The 15,257-nt window shown below is 51.7% G+C and overlaps 1 protein-coding gene across 7 annotated transcripts in view; it reads right to left on the bottom strand.

Annotated features, from left to right (window-relative positions):
* NFATC1 (nuclear factor of activated T cells 1) overlaps positions 1–15,089 on the bottom strand; it is a 116,236-nt gene extending 101,147 nt beyond the window's left edge. For 6 of the 7 annotated variants that reach the window (XM_034066791.1, XM_034066887.1, XM_034066970.1 and 3 more), the window contains exons 1-2: positions 14,915–15,089; positions 4,421–5,519 (exon numbers count right to left, since the gene is read on the bottom strand). In XM_034066791.1, the coding sequence (XP_033922682.1) occupies positions 4,421–5,519; positions 14,915–15,047 (1,232 nt within the window). In that variant the 5' untranslated portion in view covers positions 15,048–15,089. Of the gene's footprint in view, positions 1–4,420; positions 5,520–10,601; positions 10,784–14,914 lie in introns of those variants that run through there. The other variant, XM_034066838.1, reaches the window with a different exon arrangement.
* Positions 15,090–15,257: the final 168 nt, after the last annotated feature.

Raw genomic sequence — 15,257 nt, 5'->3', positions numbered from 1 at the left:
GCCACTGCTATGTGGTGGTAAACCAAACCTGTTGATACATCTAAATATTCCCATCCAGCATAAATATACAGCAGGAGAGAGAAAAAGGTTGGAGGCATTGCAGGCTCTTCCTCCTCCACTCCCTGTGCCCCTCAATTAACACTAACAAGCCCCAGGAGATGGTCACCGACACACAGGCACAAGTCCCCATTTCACTGGGTCTTGCTCAGACAGTCCTGCCTTTGCTTTGTCTGAGGAACTTCCTCTGGCTTGCCATAAACACGCAAGTTTGCCATGAATTCACAGGTCAGCAAATCCGGTGCTGTTGAGCCAGTGACTATCTCATATTAAGATAGCTGGTGCCTTTTTCCACCTTCAGAAAACCCCGATTTCTTGAGAAACTAACTTCTCCCAAGTAAGGCTGTACTGTGTTTCACAATCTGGAACAAAACATATATTTAATTTAATAAAAAAAAAAGGAAGAATTAAAAAGGCATCAAGAGCATCAGAGCATCTGGAAGGTCCAGAAATCAAAAGAAAGAAGGAAAAGATATGCCACATTTTAAAATCACAATTTTAAAGGAAATTGTATGTTTCAGGGCCTTAATGAACAATTTTTGCTTGCTTGAGTTTAATACTGTCACAGTCACAAAAGTGGAATCAAAAAAATCCACAAAAAATAAACCAGCCCATTAATGCAGGTAAAAGCCAAATGTGATTTTTGCGATGGGTAGACAGGTATCCACCCATACATTCTCTAGGTGCAAACTACAGCCTCTATACGTAAAACTACATGACCCCTTGCCTGTGAGGTCAAGAACATACATGTATATTTTTGAGGTTGAGGAGACTGCAGCTGAAGAAAATGTGGCTTTCGACGGTTTAAAAAACATACACTGTACAAGAATATACAGTAGGGAGCTTTCATAAGCACCTGGAACTGGGTGTCTATTCCTGGAAGCTCCTTTTGGTGTGGTAGACCTCACACATGCCATATGCCTGACCAACAAACCCAATCATTTCTCTTCCTCCTCCTCCCCAAAAAATACTACATTTAATGTACACTCAAGTGTTACAGGCAGACACACTTCTTGGATTAAACTGATGACACCTGAAATAACTACAATGTGTTACTTTTCAATGAGTAAGGAAACTTCTCCAGGAAATTTCAGGTTGTATTTAGTCAAATACAGTGGCTACAGAGGAAGTCATTAAAAATGTGCAAGATACTCAGAAATCCCTCACTTTTGTCGGTCCCTATACTTTCTGTATTGGTCCCTATACTTTCTATATTATAGGATGATTTAGGACATGCTAATGAGTGGGTGAAAAAAAAGGGGGGGATTTTAGTTTTGGAAATAGTCACTAATCCTGCCCCCATACCGAGGGCAGAAGTCCTGTACTTCCATTTTATCTTTGACGTTTTTGCCCATGGGAGATTCTGCATTACACAGCAGTAAGGAGTGATGGAGAAATACCACAGAAAGGAACACAACTGAGACAGCAAGAACTTGAGAAACGCAGAGCGTCACCTACTCATACAGTAACTGCCTGGTAGAGTGCTTCTTTTTGAACTATTTGCTACATTAACTGGAAAAGAGGGACTAAGATGAAAACTTCTTGCATTTGCATCTTGAATACAATGCATAAATACTGTAATTAAAAAAAAAGGACCTCAGAACTAAAAGCAAAGTGGAATTTCACAAAGCCATTGCTTGACTCTCTTCATAATGATTTACCTCCAGTAGTTTTTGAGGTAAACTTGTATATTTAGGTAACCCATTTTGGTCTGGAAATGTATGATTGCCATCACTACACCAGAGTTTGTTCCAAACTCCCCCTGGAAATTTCTGCTTGGTCTCCAAATATTTTCTACAATCCTCACCACCCATGTGACAAGTCCCATGCAGGAATAGAGTCACTTGCTCATAGCCCTTGAAGGGGATGTGTGAGCCCAAACCTGCTCCGTGGGGCCCACAGCCTGGGGACCAGACTGAACCTCTGATCTCACAATCCTCGTGAGCAACCAAGAGAACCATGAGGCACAGAAATACTGTGTTTCTGTTAAAGCAGGCATTATCATAGTTTTGTTAGTACACATATAATACATATTATATGTCATTATATATACTCTTTCCCATCCTCTGGGACTTAAAAAGCCTAAAGCAGATTGTGCTTTAATTACAACAAATGAAAAACATCATCAATTTTAGAAACAACACAAAAAGGTAGTTTCCCCTTTAGGGTGATGCCTGCTATAAAACCCCAGGAAGGGAGACAGCATGCAGCTGACGGTCTGCCTGAGCCTCCTCCCTCCTGCCCCCAAAGAGATGGGAATGCAAGAGAGGGAGGGAAAGGTTTCAGTGATTTTCCAAGGCATGCTGGCTTTTGATGAAAATTGTACCGCGTATTCAGGAAGGGACAGAGGAGGCAATCAAATCTGGTTATCTCAAAATCATTGTGAGTGGGTAGATTTTTGAGCCCGAGTTGTTTGTTGGAACGCACCCCTCCAGCCCTCGTGTTTGAAATAGAACAGATGTGTAACATAACAGGAAAAAAATCCAGCTCTGTTGTGACAAATTCTTAACCAATTTTTTTGGAAAGATTTAAAATAACAGTTTCTGTTGCGTAGGCTGTGATCCTGTTGACGTCTGTGCTCATTTGCCCAGCACTTTGAATATACATAAAATGAGAGGTATTTTTGGTGGAAGGAAGCACGGTCAGTGTATCTGATTGGTAAAATAACTTAAAATCACGTTTCAACAGTTACTTCCAACTGCCCCAGAGCATGAGCTAATGAGATCACATGGAAACATATTGTGAACCAGGAAACATATTTTATACAAGACCAAAACAGTGGAAAAAAATGTTAAATACACAATGTAGTGGGGCTCTGTTCTGTACGCTTCACCTTTCTTGTTTGTGTTAGCGCACAGGCATGTCGGGTGCCTCCTGACAGACTGCAGCAGAGTGCCTATGGGCCACTCGCTGCAATGGAGAGATAAAAGCCTGTTTGGTCAAACTCTCCTATTACTGCCCTTCAAGTCTTCAGCAAAAAGCAACCCCCCTGAGACTCAAAAGCCAACGGCTGGCCTCTCTGATGAGTGCGGGCCACACGGCTCTTCAGTGGGAGAGCATAGAAGGCTTTTTTAGGATTCAGGAAGGCTCTGAAGGATTTGACTGATGTTAAAAGTCTCATCTCCTAAAGGTACCAAGGATGGCTTGGCCAGGCCCAAAGGGGTTGCTACACTTCCCAGCACTGAACTGAACTGAGTTAGGGTCCTGCAGCCCTTGGCTTGGGCAACGCAGGAAGGAGCAGGAGATGATGAGGAAGGGGACCACAGTACTACATGCTGTGACATGAAGTGCCATGCACCCCTCACTCTCAGTTTTGGGAGATGGCACGTGGCAGAATTATGCCAGCTGGGGAAAAGTCAGACTGGCAAGTTGAGAGCCAGGGAATGTTATCATTTCAGCTATGTGCCCACTTATTTCATTTTCAGAAAGACAGCTTTGCTGTCAAAAGTAAAAAGCCAAGTGTGCTTTTGGGGTGGAAGAGGAGAAGGGGTGGCCATCACAGCCAGTGAATGGGAACAGCCTGCAAACTTTTGGAAAGCTAAACTCTTTTCCTGCACCATATGCTTCTGTGTATACAGCCTTCAGGAGACTTCAGGATAAAGACCATAACTGAGACTGAAAGAAAAAGCAATGATGTAACTCAAATTCTGGCTATTCTGTGGTGCTTCATACCAACAGTCCTCTTGTGATAAATCTATGCAACCAGTATATTATCAGATGACATATAAGGTTTTCTAGTTTAAACATAAAAGCGGTGGGGAAGCCGGGGGGTGGGGGGGGGGGGTAGGGGAAAAGGGAGGGGGGGGATCACTGTACAGCACAGACAGGAAAAGAAGGCTGATGAGCAGCTTTTAGATTAAGTGAAGTAAAAGCTGAAAGAGTGCACAAAAGAGCCATATTACTATTTGGTTTGTATTCACTATCTATAAAGCGTAAATGTCAAAGGACCTCTAATAGCCACAATAATGAAACCATCTCCTTCTTCTGCAAGAAAAACATACTAAGATATGATGAACTATTTAAGTAAAGCCCCAGATTTGATGGCACCGAATTGTCCTGCTGCTTGATGAGTTTCTGAATACCCTATCTCCAGACTGCCAGGACTGCAGCTCATCTCCTGGGAAGCAGTTGCCACTTATAACCCATGCACAGCCGCCTCCTAGAACAGCCTCTTTAATCCTTCAAGGCTTTACTCATGGTCACACCACACCAACAACAGAGGCAAAGTCACAAGATATGGCTAAGTGGAATGAATGGATGGACAGATTTGCCAGGAAACAGAGACAGGAAGGGGAAGGAGATAAAAAATGAAGCATGCAATAAAGATACTATCAGGATTGCTCTCTAAGTCAGGGTTCCTTACCTCATATAGGATGTTGGAGACAGAGACTTTGGTTTGGCCCACTGGTAGGGATGCTGCGGCACAGACAGGTACTGTTCGCAGAAGTTTCCTTTCCTGATGTGCTGAAAGCTGGAGAAGTCTTCTGGTGATAAATCAGCAGTTGGCGATATGGTCCCATGATCCTCGCCAGCTGGTTCAGTTTTGAGAGTCATGGACGGCGTGTGGTCGATGGCGGTCTTCCTTGACTTGATGGGAATCCCGTCATTCATGTCAATGGTGCTGTCGGTGGTGAGGGCATTGATGGCGGCAACGATGGCAGAGCTGGTGTACTGGTTGGTGTTCCCCAGCCATGTCTCATCCGTGACGCTCACCCGTGGTGAGTTCTGCGGGGAAGGCGTTGGGGAGTGGTGCGGGGAGTAGGAGGTCTGCCGGCCATTGAGGCTGTACTTTCTCTTGTTGCAAGGGGATGGAGGCCTCGAGTTGCGAGCCCCCAGCCAGTTCTCCTCTGTGATGCTGGTCCTGGGAGATGTCGATGGAGAGTGCCGTGGGGAACTGAGCAAGGTGCAGGCCACCATGCTGCGCTGGTAACCCTCCTCTGTGTCGGTGGTCTTCGGAGAGACACAGGGCGACTGCCACGGAGAGGTCTGGGGTGAAGTGTATGGATATGAGTAGTTGGACTCATAGGAAGACGCTTCAGAGTTGCAGCTTCTGGAAGACAAGCTACTTGCTGGACTCAGGCAAGATGGGTCTCTGTACGCCTCAATGTTCGGTAAGTTCAAAGTGGCAGTGGAAGGTGACCTCTTGGCATTTGGGATGGCCTCCTCAACCTCGTCGTGGAAAAACTGGTTGTTGTTATGGTGAAGTCCCATGTAAGAAGTGATCTCAATTCTAGGGCTCTCTAGCGCTGGAGCTCCATTAGGTCTGATGTTTGGTGGCAGGTAATAGTCGGAGGCCCCACTGTCCATGTGTCCTCCATATCCAGAAGGATGGTTTGTCGATGGGACAACGGAAATGACGGGATTTGATGTCTGAAGGCCATGACATGGAGTTGACAATGAGGAATGTGCCACATTTAGAGGCATGACAGCATTTACGTTTGAAGATGTGTAATTATAGTGTTCTGGAAAACAAACAAACAAACAAACAAGAATGATACGAGGTGCTGCACAAATACAGTCACTTAGTAACCAGCTGTATACTTAGTATATCCAGCTGGAACAGAGCAACATGGTACAACACAAAAAAAAACAGATCTCCTTAACAATCCAGCCCACAGGCATGCCATGACAGGGAAGAAGCTACAGATTAGCTTCTCTGAAAATGGCACTAATTGAACCATACAAGACAAGCATCTTGGAAGGATGCACATGGACTGAGTTTATCTCAAGGACACTCTTCTTATGGGAAACTTCAGAGCAAAAAACTGAGTCTTCAAACGACATTGCTTCAGAGACTGCAATGCTGCCCAGGAGATGTGCTTTTATGTAAGTGAGCCTAATTCTCTCCCTGAAAAGTTGGAATACGTAAAAATCACAGGACAAAAACCAAAAGTGGAGGCAGACTAAAGCAAAAATCATGATCAACTGCATTTTGTTACAAAAATTATACAAACCAAAATTTCCATTACAGCAAGTTTCCAACTGGTTCCAGTTAACTAGGATTTTGGAACAAGATGGATCTATTGACCTGCTCTGGTTTCTGGGACCACTTATCCTCCAGCCCAATTGGCAGGGGCCAGGTGAAGGATAAACAAGGATGTCTCACTACTCCACGACAGCCGCAATTCCACTGAAATTGCTGGTTATTGAGCACATCACGTTGAAAGCTGCCAGCAGAGTGCTCTTGGCCGGTGGTCTAACCATTTAGCAGCTGCAGGTATACAAAAGCAATAGCAGAGCCACACAGACAGTGTAGAAAACCTGGGAGGTGACAGATCACATCACAGACTTGTGCTGATAGGGTCCTTGACTTAGCACAGGGGAACAACCCCACCTTAGCACGCCTCCACCCCTGCTGCTCTGCAGGGACCAGCATCTCAAAGCTGACCTTCGCTGCTTTAGGCCTGCTGAAGGGACTCCTTCAGCTCTGCTCACCCTCCAGAGGGCTGCATATGTGTCTCTCTACTACCTGGAGACATCGGTGGACTGCACCCAGGACAATGTGTCCCTGGTGCTGTGAGCAGTGATGAGATCAGGCGTCATCCTACCCATGCATTCTGATAGATGGAGGCTCAGCATTACCAGCACATGAGCCTGAGGCCCTAATCATAAAATCACATGATAGGTTGGGTTGGAAGGAACCTTAATGATCATCCAGTTCCAAGCCCCTGCCACAGGCAAGGACACCTTCCACTAGACCAGGCTGCTCCAAGCTCTGTCCAACCTGGCCTTGAACACTGCCAGGGATGGGGCAGCCACAGCTTCTCTGGGCAACCTGTGCCAGGGCCTCAGCACCCTTCATAACAAAATGCCAGTACCTCTTGCACTACTGGGAAAAGAGAGCAAAACCTTTCTATCAGGGACAACAGCCACTGGAATTCTGAGTATCGGTAATGCTGTACTGTAGGTGCCTCTCAGCAGCCTAGAAATGCAACCAACTCCAGCCCCAAGCTGTGCTTGCAGTGCATCAGTCTTCCCTGAAGGTTTATCACAGTAGTGGCACTTTTCCTGCAGGAGAGAGGGAAACTCTGTGTCCCCCCTAGCCACAGCCAGGCGAATTTGTCCTGTTCCCTCCCAGGAGGAAAGTACCCTTGGCAGTCACCCTTGCCCACCTTCCCTAGGGAGATAAGGAAAAGCTGTGGTAATTACTGCGTCTGTTATTCCCAATGGGTGCTACAAATGCAAACGAGCCTCTGAGCTGGCAACGCCAGCGCAGCCGGCTATTCTCTTTCTTTTGTTTATCAGCTCAGCCCTCTCTGGTGTCATCCTCCAGCGATGCCTTTCTCGCTGGCAAGGACTCCAAGGCAAACGGTACTTAGGAAAAATTAATGTGCTGTCGCAGTTCCACAGCAACTCTGCAATGTTCCAGCTGATGTATGTCATGTCAGGTAACAGTCAGGAACGATGAGCAACAACACCTTTTGAACTCACTCTATAGTCTGCCTTCAGAGACGAGCCGTTTACTGAAGAAGGGTCATTAAATTACACCAGACTGTGCCAAAAATAAAACTGGATTATTCAAAACATGCTGCAGCTTCACACTCTTTTCCAACACCACGGCAGGCAGGAACTATGGAGAAAGAGGTGATACTCTGACAAGGATAATCTGACTGCAGTGGTCACAGCGAAACGCAGATCTGCCTGGAGGATCAGAGTCCCCCTCCTTCCAAAATTAGCCCCCTTTCATTGCTGCTCTGCCACATGGCCACATCGCTCAGTGTCACTACAACCACCACCACTCCTCTTTCACTCTTCATGGAAACAAAAACTCAAAGTGGTACAACAGTGGTAAGACCTCCTCTGTTGTAGAAATTAGTTCAGAGAAAGGGTCTGAGCATCACTTTAAAGGCAGCTTCAACCCTTTCTCTGCTTCCTCCAGCTCTAGAGGAAGATGATGTCCCTAGCACCATACTGCTGCCTGGCCAGGTTCTTCCACAGATGCACCATGGGCCCTTCCATAGCTTGCTGGCCTGGTGTGTAAGAGATGGCACTGGTGACATGGCACAGCTGGGTGCCACCTCTAGCCTGTACCCACTGTGGAGCCAGGCACCTCTGGCAGGCAACCATGGGCTCCACAAGCTGCCCAGACTCTGTGCCCATCAGGTAAGCTTTGCGGAGAGGTGCAACAACAGCATCTGCTGACTGCAGCACCAGTGTTTTTAGATCTTTTATTAAAAATAAATAGGGATAATTATTACCTGTGTGAAAAGTTCTGTGAACCCAGCAGTTCTCTTACAATCTGATGCATGACTAGGGTGAAATTCAAACACTGAATCCTGCTGGAGATGTGCAGCCCAGGCTGCACAGGCAGTATAAAGCATTAAGACCAGCCTTCGGAATTCAATTTGAAAAAATCAAACTAAGTTACAAGACAGCTTCAAGTGCTCCAAGCAACAAGTCCTCCTGATGCACATCTTAAGGAACAGCCTCTTTTAGAACTATTATGCACAAAAGTCAACTTTTAAAGGGCCAAGAAAAATACCATGTGATATAGCTTCTCACGCAATAGCACTCAACATTGAAGAAGCGAGATCCAAAGCCCTGCGAATATATTTAGGCATCTTGAATTTTCAGGTAGTGTGTAAAAAGTATGCCCACCAAATGTAAAAGCCCCAAAGCCCGAATTAGGAACGGGACCAATTCCTTGGTTTGTGAGCTAAAAACCACCAGCTACAATTTCTGAGACACCACATTCCAAAATTTCCAGATTTACAAAATTAACCCAATGCACATTCATGGTCAGCACTGTTACATCCTGATCTTCTCCTCACCAGGGTGAATGAGACATCTAGAAATAAAATGCCCATCCTGAGGATAAGAGAAGGGGGTGGCTACAAAGACATGAAACTGCATCACAGAATGCAGCTGTGTAAGGAATTTCAACAGTGCTGTTAGGGATAAAAGGTGTAATGCTTTAACATGGAGTTGCTGTCATGACCGTGATCCATAGAGGCCCCCAGAACCAGTGCACTTACCACTTACTACCAAGACACTGTCTTGTTATCTTGAGCCAAACCCCACTGTCAGACAGACCAGTGCAGGTCTGCAACAGTTCTGTTCCAACAAGCCCCCTTACTTACATTAAGTATAACTAGGACAAGAAACTGGACCCCTTGATTTGTGAGCACTTCTTCACATATTACATTTCACTTTGGGACAACATGAAAAATTCAGACCTCCCCCTCCCCGCGATGATTTCACAGAGCAAAGGTTTTACTCCTTTCTATCATTAAATGCTGCCTGCAAGCCACGGGCTACTATCAGCTTTTATTTACATTCTTTAAATAGGAATGCTGAACACCTGCAGCTCAGAGGAGCTTCAGAAAAAGGGAGAGCTACTTTATATTTTTAAAGATGAAGCCACTTCCAGGTCTGTTTAAATTCATGCCTTCAAAATTACTTGATGGAGTTCGGTACTTTTCTCACTAGGACTTTGACACTTCATTTGCCCAAGCTCCTCCACTTTCCAGGTGTCTAATTACCAGGACACACCTGAGAAGCTTGGTGTGAAACTCTTAAACTCGCATTTCTCTAAAACCCGTGAAGCTCCTAACGTCTATTTGGACACTGACAACGTTATCAGAGAGATGGGCAACTGGGGAGCATTTCCAAGGGGGGCACTACACCTTCGCCTCCATCCTGGCAGGCTGCGGTATGCAAGCAAAGATTTGGGAATCTGCTTCAGTTTAGTCAAAGGATAAAGTACAGACATAGGGAGAGCCTTACTCTGAGGCTGTGTTAAATCACATACTTGTATGAGAGCTTTTTATGGTGATCTCCGATGCCATAGCACTCAACCTCGTGCCAGGAAACAACTTTCTCTGTGTGTCAATTCCAGACTTCTTGTGCCTCATTCCCTCCCACCTTAAGTACTCTTAAAAGTCATAAAAAAAGAGAAAAAAAGAAAGCAGCCAGGACGAGACAGCAGAGTTGGAAACCGTCTGACTCGTGAAAAATCCAGGCCCGTTATTTTTATTTATGGATGACCTTCAAACTAAACCCTGCTCCTAACTAGCTCCAGCTCCCGGGGGAAAAAGGGGGGGGGGGGAAGATGTGGCTTTTGAACTGGCCCATCTCAGTAACGGGCTCGACCCAGAACCCCCTGTCCACCCTCCAGGGACTCGGGGGGCGGTGAGAGCGGTGCGAGGTGGAAGCCCCTTGCCAGTGTCGGGCAGCCGGCCGGGGGAGGGAAAGGGGGGGACCGCTGCGCGAGCGGGCAACGCGGAGGTTCGAAGAGCTCAAACAATCCCCAAGTTTCACAGATCAGGCACCGCCTGCCGCCGGAGTTGTTCTCTCTTGAAGGCTCGCCCGGCTGCTGCCAGGGCACGGCAGGGAACGGTGCCAGCCGCCGAAGCACGGTTTCACTCCCGGCCGCCGCAGTCCCGCTCGCCGCTTCCCAGGGCGGCGTAGACGAGAAGCGCCGACCGCCACCAGGCCGACCCCGCCGGGCGGGACTGCTAGCTCTCCCACCCCGGCCGAAGGGATAACCTTCCCCGACACGAACCGCAGGGAATTCCTCCGCCAGCCCCCCCGCCGCGACCCACCTCCACCGCTACCCTCATCGCTGTGCTTGAACTCGAAGAGGAAATCGAAATCGAACTCCTGCTCGGCCTCCACTCCCGTCATGGCTCCCGCCGCGATCCCCACCACACTCAGGCACTCAGGCAGCGGCGCAGCCCCCGGCCCGCCCCGTCGGGTCCGCCCCGCCGTGCCCGGACACCTGCTGCTGGCGGGCCGGGCCGAGCTCTCCGTCGGCGACGGCGGGCTGCCAAGCCCCGCAAGGCGCAGGACGGCGGCCGCTGCGGGCGGTAACGTGACCCCAGCCCCGACGGGCGGCCTATCTCGCTGCCGCCACCGCCTCTGATCCGCCCTCCCTGCCGCTGTTGATGTTTCCGGGTCGATGCAAACAACCGCGTTGCCCGGCCCCCCCGCCACCCGCACCCTCCCGTTGGGCTCTGCTCCTACAGCGCAGCCTCCGCGCCGCGGGGAGCCCCTCTCAGATGGCGGGACACCACCGGAGGCAATCCCGAACCACCGGCTCTCCGGGGTGGAGATGAGAAGGCCGGGAGTAGTCGGGCAGTTGGACTTCACCTGCTCCCGCCCGGTGGTAACCAACTGCCGCAGGTGCTGAGCTCCCGCTAAAAGGAGCGGAGCAGGAGCGGCTCTTTACACCTTCAGCCGGAGGGGCTTCTAGAGGAAAAGGGAGGGGAGCGCCTCCGCCCGCCCGTCCGGGGCACCGGCTAGACCCCCTCTTCGTTGAGGAAGCTGGTAAGGCTTCCTCTGGGGCTCCCCACCGCGCTGCGTCTGCGAGCCAGGAGGCTTCGCTTTCATTTATTTATTATTTATTTTATTTAGTTGCAGCACCCACTAGTGCCAGCTGCTATAAAAAGCTCATTAAAGTGGGACTCGTAACGTTACCGGCTGCCTCCGTGCGCGAGGGAGTGAAAGGTCCTCGGTCCGAGGCCGCACACCGAGGGACGGGGTGGGGTCCAAAGGGCCCTGCAGACAGTGAGATGCGACGGGACTGGCACCGTGCTCCCCTGACCCCCTGCCTGTCCCACTTTTACGGGTTAAAAGTCAATTAGGGAAAACTGTTTTTGTTCAGAAATGCACTTCTACCAGATTTGAAAGTCTTTGCCAGGTAAAGGACCTCCCCTCCTAGACCTTGAGCTCCATGAGCTTCAGGCCGTATTTCAAAAGGAATAGTTTTTTCTAAGCGTTTATGGAAACGGTATTCCCTTATAAACTCAGGGAATACCATTTTCCAGGCGTATGACTGAAATCTCCGTTGCAAAGTGCCAGGAAAACACATTTTTTTTCCATCAGAGCCCGTTTGCTTTCCTCCCCCCTCCCCTCCCCCGGCCGGGACTAGTCGCGCTTCAGTCTCGCCTCCCGCAGGAGCCGGCGGGCACCGGCAGCGCCCGGGGCTGACGGGGCAGCCCTGGGTCACGCAAGACCGCTCGACTTCGAGGTGCTACCCCGGCGGGGCCCGGGTCTGCTTTGGGGAGGCGGTGAGGCAGCCGTGGGGCTGCCCTCTGTCCCCCCGCTTGCAGCCGCTTCCCCGACGTGTCGGCACACAGTGTGCGAAACCCCTCCACATGCGACTGCTGGGGCCCTGCCGGCCCGGATGCAGGAGCAGGCCAGAGGCGGCCTGCCCCGGACTTAGAGAGAGGCCGAGCATACCGCTTCACCCGCGTCCTCTGCCCCGACGGCGGGCACTGCTGCACCTCTCACTGCCTGCCCTGGCCTACCGGAGGGACAGCAGCCTCGCCCCGGACCTCGGACCCCCGGTTGCAGCTGGCTGACCGCCCGGCTACCTCTCCATGCCGAACTGCTCTCTGCTCCCCATCTCCTTCCAGGGCTCCCCAGAGGGGAGATGAGAAGCTTCCCGATACTCGCTGCTCTTGATCCTTTGCCTCTCCTGCATCTGGTACCTGCTGGAGGGATGAATTGTCCAAACTATTTACAGACAGCTTGATTTGCCAGGTCTATAAATGTTAGTGCTGTCAATAAAATATTTCAGCTGGCATCCTTCCCTTGGAGACAGAGGAAAGATGTACTACGGAAAGGCAAAACCGAAGTGATGCCACATGCAGGGATGGAATAACAGCGTCCCGCCAGTTAATAATCCAGTTTAGAACTGGGAGATTGCCATTAAACTGGGGAAAGCGAAACGAATGGTGTGGGAGGGAAGGGGATGTACCCCGACGAGGCCATCCCGGTGCCTCCAGGTGCCTTTGTGCCACCCACTGACAGACCCACCGGCCAACCCCGTGGTTAACCTGTGTTGCCCGGATCTCCTGGTCTCCACGCAGGTCCAACGAGGGACCCAGCGGCCGGGCTGTTCTAGCTGCAGCCCCGCAGCCTGAAGGAGTATTTAACTTGAATGTGGTATTCTCAGAGGCGAAGGATTCCACACCTCGCTATGACCCACAGAAGAAACAGGGGTCCTCCCACCGGGACACTTTGCAGGAATGTCTTCCCAGGCTCAGCCAGCAATGGAGTATTTTCTTTGATTGTCATAGTTCGGCAATCAAGGGGCACCTTAATTTGCAGGCAGCAATCCTGATTTGCAGGGCTCCCCGACGTGTTTCCTGGATTGGGTCACACTTTCTGGCTGGCCTAATTTTCTTAGTCCCTTACAAAATACATCAACAGGGAAGAGAACTATCGACGAGGGCTGGCGACATTTTAACACGGGCATCAGAAATGCCACAGAAATAAAGAGGGGGAATGTCCCCCCCCGCTTTTGACAAGAGGCTCTAGCACTCTTTTTGTGTCAGCTGCCTCTGGGTGTAATTTTTACAAGTTAGGGCATTCAGTGCCGTTGAAGCCCAGAGCTCTGGAAACGCCGTGCGTGCAGCCCTCGGAGGTCCGAGCGTGTGAAAGGCACGCAAGCCAATGCTATTAAATAAAACGTAATTAACTTCATCCCGAAAGGCGCTCGCATGCTCCAAAAGTGGAGCCGCACTCACAGCCACGGCCGTAGCTTTTGCATTGGCAGGGTCCTGTCAACTGAAATGAACCTCTGGAATGAAAACATCTGTGTTAAAAGATGCGTCCTGAGAGCCCGTCCAGCTTTCCGGGGACAAACCCAGAGAAGGGAGCCCCGTTGTCCCACGCTACGGAATAAACACCGCGGCCATGCACGCGACCCTCTGCCCCATTTCTTCACACTTTCCTCTTTCCGCGCTGTGTGGGCTCGCTGTGCCCTGCCCGAGCCCGGCAGGCCATGGTAGCCCCATTGTTGTCCCAAAACTCGCTCTACATCACCAGCAGCAGCAGCAGCAAAGCGGCGGCACCACCAGATCGGAAGGAAACTTGGGACCCCGGGAGAAGGCGGAGGAGTGGCGAGGGGGGGGAGAGGAAAGACGGGGGTGCCCCCCCCAGTCCTGCAGCTGGGGCCGGGAGCTGCCCCGCAGCTGAAGCAGCTGCGCGGAGGTGATGCGGAGCAGCTGTCTGCGGGGTCCCGCTCCCGGGGCGCGGGTGCTACCTAAAGGCGCCGGCACGGAAAGCGAGGAGCTTAAGTTTCGCCGGTGAGCACAGCGGTGCTGGGAAACGATGCTCCGGGGACAGAAATATGTCCCGACTGGCACAGGAGAGACTGAAGCCGGTCCCGGCTCCAAACAACAAACGCTGCCCCTGGCAGGACCAAGCTCAGTCTGGAACCCATAACGTGCTTCCCAAGTCCCGTTCCCGCGACCTTCTTTCTCTAAACTTTGCCTCTGTGTTTTCAGGGCACTTTTCGCAGCAGGATTACTAGGGGGCATCGAAAGAAGTCGCGACAGGCAGCCAGGGTGGCGGAGCAAGCGCTCCTCCGGTCCCTCAGGGGTGCCGGGGGACCCGGGGCGGCGGAGCCCCGCAGCTGGCCGTGCCGTTCCCGCCTGTTTCGGTGCGCTGGGGAGGGCCGGCCGCTGGTACAGCGCCTAGCACTGCCCGGGACCCGTGTTTTAGTAGGCTCCCTCATTTCCCAAGAGCCAGGGATGGCTGCAGTTACAGGGTGTATTCTGACCTCCCCCAGAATCAAACCCGAGGCTGCGAAGGGAATCCCCGAACCGGATCCCAGCGATTCCCCCTGACCGGACCCCAGGCTCCCGCGTAGCCCCACGCTGGCGGCGAGGAGAGATGTCACGCCGCTGCCATGCTGCCCCCCTGGGCCGGGCCGGTACCGGGATCTTTATCGGGAGCGGGCCCGGGCCCGGCAGGAGCCGGCCGGGAGCGGTGGCGCAGCCGAGGCGGCACCGTGCGAGAGGCGAAGGAGACACCTATTGGCAACCGGCCGCCAGCAAACCTCGGGCCGCCGCGGGGAAACACCGGGGGACACCGCTGCCCACCCGCCCGCAGAGCCGCCCGTTACCTTCCTCCGCCGCCTTCATGGTGCTGCCGAGCTGGCGGGCTCCGCGCTGCGGGGCAGCTGCCGGCCTCTCTCTCCCGCTGCCTGAGTCCCGCGACGGCGGCGCGGAGGCAACCGGCGGGGCAGCGCTTGGCATCCACCCGGCGGGGCAGCGGAGCCCCGGCGCCGCGTCCCGGGCCGCTGCCGGCCCTTCGCCGCCTTGCCCCGTGCCCCCCCCGCCCTCCTTCACGCCCCGGGGACCGGTGCCGCGCCGCCCCCGGCGTGGTAGCCGCGCCCGCGGAGGCACAGGAGCTCGCCGCCGCCGCCGCCCCCCCGGGGCCGGGGCATGGAGAGGAGGGCGGGTGTG

Source organism: Melopsittacus undulatus, chromosome 1 (assembly GCF_012275295.1).
Source record: "Melopsittacus undulatus isolate bMelUnd1 chromosome 1, bMelUnd1.mat.Z, whole genome shotgun sequence".
Classification (NCBI taxonomy): Eukaryota; Metazoa; Chordata; class Aves; order Psittaciformes; family Psittaculidae; genus Melopsittacus; species Melopsittacus undulatus.
The sequence above is the reverse complement of the archived record's forward strand: the minus strand, read 5'-3'. Positions and strand labels throughout refer to the sequence as shown.